Source organism: Cloeon dipterum, chromosome 3 (assembly GCF_949628265.1).
Source record: "Cloeon dipterum chromosome 3, ieCloDipt1.1, whole genome shotgun sequence".
NCBI classification, from domain to species: Eukaryota; Metazoa; Arthropoda; class Insecta; order Ephemeroptera; family Baetidae; genus Cloeon; species Cloeon dipterum.
Window position 1 is genome coordinate 3,647,196 of NC_088788.1, and position 7,668 is coordinate 3,654,863.

General features: G+C 35.8%; 1 protein-coding gene and 1 long non-coding RNA gene across 2 annotated transcripts; one reads left to right on the plus strand and one right to left on the minus strand.

Annotated features, from left to right (window-relative positions):
* The first annotated feature begins 1,744 nt into the window (after positions 1-1,744).
* Positions 1,745-4,613, plus strand: LOC135938782 (uncharacterized). The gene is made up of 4 exons (XR_010574694.1): positions 1,745-2,189; positions 2,278-3,178; positions 3,233-4,360; positions 4,425-4,613. It is a non-coding gene; the product is annotated as an uncharacterized LOC135938782 (long non-coding RNA).
* On the minus strand, positions 4,392-7,655 carry LOC135938781 (plasmolipin-like). Its single transcript, XM_065482705.1, has 3 exons — positions 7,517-7,655; positions 5,293-5,665; positions 4,392-4,613 (listed from the first exon to the last, which is right to left on the minus strand). The coding sequence occupies exons 1-3, from the start codon at positions 7,525-7,527 to the stop codon at positions 4,410-4,412; spliced, it is 588 nt and encodes a 195-aa protein (XP_065338777.1). The 5' UTR covers positions 7,528-7,655; the 3' UTR covers positions 4,392-4,409.
* Between the last annotated feature and the right edge of the window lie 13 nt (positions 7,656-7,668).

Here is a 7,668-nt window from a genome sequence, read left to right on the forward strand (position 1 = left end):
ATGCTTCCTCCTGGCTTTTTTCCTAATCCTGGGTGCTGCCGTTACGTTGACTGTGGCAGAAGACTCTTCAGTGGACAGCTCGGAGGAGGTAGATTTGAAACCAAATCCGCAAGCACTTACCGCACTTACAAGGACTTTGACACGACGAGGTGGTCGAAGTGGTCGAGTTCGTCCAAGTCCTAAACCAAGATCTAAGGTAAACTGAAATCAAGAGCGATTTTTTTATTTAATTAATTACTTTCAATTCGCTTAGACGCAATAATTGGCTGAAGAGCGTTAACGACAGCTCAGGAATAGGAAAAAAGGATTTTTTCCGACACACTCCTTCCATTGGCAAGAAAAGAAAAGATAATTAACTAACTGTAGAACACTTGAGTTTTTTTATCTTCTATCACTGACCATTACTAAATACATATTTTGATTTATTATGTTTGCTTTTCCTGCTATACCCACTCTCCATAGTTTTGAGACGGAGAAAATTGGCAAACCTAATTTCTCGGCTTTGGAATTTTATTTAAATTTTCACTATGCTCTGTAGACGGAAAGGGTCGACATGTCTTTATGAATCCGGACAAATTTTGTGTTAAAACCTGCTGTTTTGGTAAAATGAAATAAAAATAATCGCCAAAGTGAGGAGAAATATCTGCGTTTCAATATCAAATATTAATTTTCCTCTCAAGCTCTGGTAATGATTTGATTTAGTTATTACCCGCCTTTTCATTTAATTTTTTGTCTTTTCAAAGATCCGAGAAACTCTTCAATTCATAATATGTTTACAGTCTAGCAAAGTCAGTTAAGAAATGTGGAAAAAATCTTGAGTTTGCTCAATCTTGAACCTAACTTGTTCGTAAAATTGCAAAAAATAGAAACGTCGCCTGTTTCATCTCTAAGAACGATTAAATTAATAAAAACTGATTTCCAATGTTTACTTATTTTCCCTATAGTAAATTTTTAGAATTACTTGATCTCATCCTAATTTTAACTAAGCACATTTTACCGGAGAGAGCGTCATTGGAATACGTCAAAAACAAATTTATACCCAACTGTGTATTATTTCTGCACAAGCTACAAAGTTCAAGATACAGTGGAGACCAATCAGATAATAAGTCTTCTTCTTAGTTAGGCGTATTTTATCATCGCTTGATTTCAATACTAGACCAAGGGCCTGCCCGGGTTATCCAAAAACTTGCCCGCGGATGGAATAAAAGTACGACTAATTTATTCACTTTTATTTTTTATTAATTTATTTTAAAAATTACAAATAAAAGGAATAAGAGTGAATTGAAGCAGAACTGATTTGATAATATAAATTTAAGTTCCTTTTTGGTGTTTTGGTTTTAGAAGCTTGCGAGAAACATGTTTCGATTTTGATCACAAACAAGAAAATGAGATAAATTAATCTTATTCCCGCAAAGGGTACACTCACACGAAGGCGCCTGAGATTCACAGTAAAAAAGCTTGTTCTTGCAAATTGCAAATTTGATAGAAACCCGTGACGAGCATGTCTCAATGTTAATAAGCGCGTGCCTATTTTTATAACAAGCTTATTTCCGTTTCTGGTTGACCATCGCCAAATTCAATTTTTAGGCATTTATCTTGACATTGTCCAAAGATTAGACATCATAATTAAAGCCCGTCTAAACGTATTTAGTCTCATTTTTTATCAAAATAGTCGCTTTCAAGGATAAAAGTCGCACTCAGAAATGTTGTACATGATTTTTTAGTTACAGTTACTTCTAGTTAAATAAAAAAAAAATCCATTATTTTGCAAAATTTCCTTTTTTAACTTTGTAAGACACTACAAACAAATAAAGAACTTTTAAACTTTCCGAGGCAGAGTCAGTAGGTTTTTTCGTTTTTAGGTTATAGGTTATAGGCTATAGATTACAATCATATAAATCGAATGTAAAAGGCACCTCACTACAATAATCAGTTTTGCGACGCAGTTGTCACATCACATCGCAGAGGCAAACCATGCACTTCAGACACTTCATTTTCGTCTTTCTGACTATGGCTCTCATCCTCGGAGCTGCCAAGGCTTTGCCTGGGGAACAAAACTCAAATGTGGACACCCCGGACGAACCTTCTTCAGAGGAGCACTCCGACTCCGGCTTGATTGTGTGTTTAATTCCCACACCCGAACCCCGCTGCCCTGATGGGCAAATAAGATTTCGCGGGAGATGCAGGATGTAAGCATAAAAAATTACAAAAACCGTTGTTTGCTTCTGCACGATTTGATCAAATCCAACATTAAATTAATATTTTCGCTTATTTTAGAACTGTCTGGTCTGGCAAATAAAAGGCATACGGCTGGACAGAAAATAATGTGATTGCAGTTGCAGTTGGCAATAAAGAAGCAAATTTCTTTGGATAGACGGGATAGAGGCACACATATATTTGATTTCTGTATTTAATGGACATATTAAATACGCGTGTATTTTCAAGCAATCGACATATTTCATATTTTCAACTCACATAACAGTAAGATTAAATTGAAAAAATGTTGCTGCAGATGAAAATATAGTATCCAAAATATTATTTTACTAAAATGTATTATTCATTTACATTTGTTAAAAACCAAGCGTATTTTTTAACCTCAAAATTCGATATATTTTCAATTTCTTTGACGAATGAAAGAAAAAGAGCATCAAGGGCGTTGTGTAAATATTATTTATTACGTCTGTTCCCTGGCTCTGGTTACATTTTTCTAAATGATCGACCGTGTTCACTCTTGATGAAAACTTTGAAACATCTTAAACCTGGATTTTTTCATATACTTGAAAACATGCTCAAAAAGGGAGTGCATAAATAAAAAATATGCAAACGTGTAGCTTATATTGAAAGTTCAAATATATGATCTGTTTGTTGATTTGAAGCCAAAGTTTTAGAGGGCAGCCATATAACCAGTCAGCGATAAGCGATAAATCACAAACTTGACCCTGTCTGCTCGTGTTGTGGAAACAGTCTTGCAGTTCGCATCATGCTCTTCAGACACTTAACATGCTTCCTCCTGGCTTTTTTCCTAATCCTGGGTGCTGCCGTGACGTTGACTGTGGCACACAACTCCTCAGTGGACAGCTCATCGGAGGGAGATTTGAAACCAATTGGTCAATCGCTTTTCGATCATTTGACAAAAAAATCAAGAGGTCGCACCAACACCAAGTCATAGTTCTAAAAGGTAACCTTAAATCTAGAGTATTTTTTTAATTGATTACTTGTTCAAATCGCTTAGACGCAACAATTGGCTGAAGAGTGTTAAAAACAGCTCAGCGCACATCACTCTTCTGAACATTTTGTAACCAAATAAAGATTTTTTCCTAAGCACTTCTTTCATTGGCATGGAAAGATAATTAACTATAACTCAATAACATTTTGAGTTTTTTCTATCATCAATCAATCCTTAACAATTACTAAAAATGCATTAATTATTATTGTATTTGCTTCCACCCACTCCATAGTTTTGAGACAGAGAAAATTAGCATACTTGTTTCTCAGCTTGTGAATTTAATTAAAATTGTTACTAAAAGCTTTGAGAACGAGAAATTTCGACTTATCTTTATGGATGTGGAAAAATTTTGTCTTGAAATCCGCTATTATAACAAAAAATAAAAGGAATCACCAAAGTGAGGAGAAAAAGCTGCGTTTTGTTGACAAATATTATTAATTTTTATCTCAAGCTCTGGTAAGAATTTAAATTGCTAAAATCATAATCTTCCCTTAATTTAATTTGTTGTTTGTGGAAAATATCCGAAAAACTCTTAAGTTCATAATTTATTTGCAGTCTAGCAAAGTCAGTTAAGAAATGTTGAACAAAATGTTAGTTTTTTCTCAATCTTGAACCTAAAAATTATTCGTCAAATTACCCCAAAAATCAGAAACATCGCCTAGTTCATCTCGAAAAACGGTTTTTAGCCGGGAAAAATAGTTGACAACTAATTATTATGACTTTCTTATTTATCCTTAAATCTCCATAACAATCGAATCTCACACTAATTTTATTTCAGCATATTTTTCTGGAGTTATTGAAATGCGTCATACATAATTGATTCACAAATTTAATCTTTTACTGTATGTTATTTCTGCACAAGATACAAAGTTCAAGCTACAGAGGCACCAGTCAGATTAGCTTTTCCTCTTAGTCGCGTATTTAATCACCGCTTCAATCACATCCGAGACCTATAAGCCCAGATGATGATATGCACTGGCAATACATGGCCTACAGGCAAGAATTCAATTATTTTAATTGTACGTGAATGGAAATAGTATTATTTATTTATTCCTAATACATGAAATGACAATTTTTTTATTTTGGGAAACAATAAGCGAATTGAACTGGTCTTCAGACACTGCAGACTTCTAGGTAGGAAATATTATATAAAAGCAGTTGGAAATAATTTTAAAATGATATTTTATTCGGCATTCAGCTCTTTGCACCATCTGGACATGGCGTAGTACAAGCTGACGCTGTGGCAGACGACGTTGAAGAGCGCAAGACTGCCGGCGATGATGTTTTCTTCTTTGACATCTGAGTACGGCGCCGACGACCAAATAACCAACTGCGCGATGCCAGCAGACGCGTACAGAATGGCCAGGCAAATTACCAACAGCGTTTCCTAAAAACGAGAAAAATGTGGATGAGTTCTTATGAAAATGGAGGAAATAATAACAATTAAAGACCGTCTTTGACGAAATTTCTGAGCTCACCAATCGATTCCTGAGGGTCGAATTAGGTAAAGTGGATATTTTTCCGACCAAAGATTCCAGTGCGACGTGCGAACTTTTTTTCCCGCCAAAACAATATGAATGCGAGAACTGCGCATGCGTGAGAGCTGGGTGGATCTGACAAAGAAGTCATTTGTACAGGCGGTGCTCAAACCAGCTGTGACGCGTGCGCACTTCTCGCATTCATATTGTTTTGGCGGGAAAAAAGTTCGCACGTCACGCTGGACTTTTTTAACGGAAAAAACATCTACTTTAACTAATTCGACCCTCAGGAATCGATTGGTGCGCTCAGAAACTTCGTCAAAGACTGTCTTTAAATAAAAAAACTTGAGTTTTAAATAATTTTTCCTGTAATGGCTGTAAAAAGGCTGGTTATTTCAGGGAAAAAACACTGGTAAACCAATTAAACCAGACTTAAATTGCACAAAATTGTTTCATCTTTAGTTATGTATTTAATTTAATAAATAAATTTCAAGCATTCCAACACTTTTGCTGATGATATTTCTTCATTACGGCCTTTTCCTCCTTTTTTTTCATCAATCAATTAACAAAACAAATGCGAAAATTTACAAACAAACTCCAGGGAAATTTTCTGGCTCGCTCCTTGAAGCAGAGGAGGTAGATGAGAACCCAGATGAAGGTGAGCACGACCGAGAAAACGGTGGCCGCGATGAACCAGTAGGAGCCGGCCGGCAGGTCGTAGGTGCCGTCAATGAGAGCAGGGGCGGCGCACGCCACGCACGCCACCCCGATGGCCAGCTGCAGCAGCTTGAGGAAGCCCTCGTTGCTCCGGAAGAAGTGGGCCAAGTCCATCCGGACGCCGAACTTGGGCGGAATGGCGCTCGTCGGCGTGCCGACGCCGACCGACTCGACGCTCTCCGCCGTCAACGTCATCTGCGACAGCTTTTGGCCCCGCGGCTGCGGATGCTGCTCACACATCATGCTGAAATTGTGTAGGGACAAATCGAGAAATCGAACGGAATGATATTTAATTAAATTTAAAGGAAAATAAACCACACTGAATGCATGCGTCTGTATTTAATACGTGCATTTTTCTGTCTTTTACAGTTAAAAAATTAATAAAAATTCCTCACCAGCTATAAATGTTGCATTATTCCTACCGGAACCAAAATCAAAATAATAGTTTTTTGCAATTATGTTAATAAATTGAAGATTTCCAACTGAAAAATTTGATCGTAGAAAAACAGACAAAGTAAAACGTGTTATTTTATGCTGATTGCTAATGAAGACGAACATAAAATTTATTTTTCATTCATCGGTTGTTTAGGAAGATGTCAAATTTCATGGTTCATTTATGAAAAGGATGTCCCTGTAGAGATAAAAAACTCATTCCTTTGTTGGAAAAACAATACGAATTTGATGAAAAACGAACAATTATTTAAAGTGGAATGATACAGGGCAACAATTGAAAATTATATGAATTGTTGGATGACGTAAACAACTTTTTCAACAATTTGGAATAGTAAAAAAGGACCTTCCTACAGTGAAAATTCAAATTTTGTTAATTTTCTCCAAAATTTAGAGGGCTTGAACATATTTTCTTGGCATATTTCGATTCCTCTCGTTGAGATCTGTCCAACGGTGTATGCCACTTATTGGGGAAACTCTTGTTTTTGAAATTAAATCGGATTTCAAGTAAGGAGACAGCCATTACCATTTGAAAAGCTAATTTTCTCACAAAATTACAGTGCTTCTCAGGTCAATTTAGGCTTTAACTGAATCCTAGGGGACGAGTTTTCGCATTGGCAACAAGCATTTTCCAGGCTTTTGCAGTATCATTCCTCTTTAAGATTGCGAAAAGTCATAGTTATAATTTTAAATAGGTCTGTTGTGATGACGAATAATTGTTGTAAATATTTTTTTACTCATGTTTTTTTAAGATGCATGTTAAACTCTTTATAATTTAAAAATTATAAATAAAATTGTATCAAAACACAGAAATTGTGTACATGACATGTATCTGATTTGATTACAAAAATCTGGATCACTTTTTGGCACTTCAGTCTTAGAAACTTGCGACGGAATTGTTTTGTTTTTATCACAGACAAGGAGACAAGGTCATGACTCACGAGAGATATTAATCTTCTTCTCGCATGGGGCACACTCATGACATGAAGATTCTCAAGTAACAAATTTTGTTATTGCAAATCTGATAGTGACCCGTGAAAAGCATTTCTCATAAGCGCGCTTGCCTAGATATCTTGATAACAAGTTGATTATTTCCGTTTCTGATCGACCATCGCCAAATTATGAAAAACTCAAACTGATTTTAAACTTTTTAGGTCTTTTCTTTGTCTTGAAAATTAGACATTATAGTTTAACTCCGTGTTTTCGTGTGGCGAGCAAACGTATGAAGTCTTATTTTTGAAAAAATTATCGTTTTTAAGGATAAAATAAATGTTTGCGATTTTTTGGGACGATTGATTACTCTTTTGGATTAAAAATTAGCTTTTTTAAACAAAATTTCACATTTTAACTTTTGTAAGTCACTCCAAATCAATAACAAAAGCTTCCCAACTTTCCGAGGGCAAAAGTTAAATGGAGATCAGGTCATAACATTTTCGGTCAGACGCTTCCCAGACGTCAGAATTATGAAATTTTCCCTAAATTAGAGAAAACACGATCAAATACAATTTTAGGTCTGATTTTTTTTGTAGATTGAGAATAAAATCCCGAACAAGACCTCCTTCATAATCCAAAATTAAATCTAAATCAAAATCGCAGTAGCTGGTCTATAAATTGCAAAGTGTAGTAGTGCCTGAAAGGTGCATACTTGCCAGCCATTCGCGATGCGTGCACACGCAGAACTGACTTGAGTTTCTATTGAATCACGGCCACATGACCCCTAATTAAGATAAAACTAAGCCTTTTTATTTTATTACACCACTTGTGTGTTGCGACCGCGACGCATAATAAAACAGGACG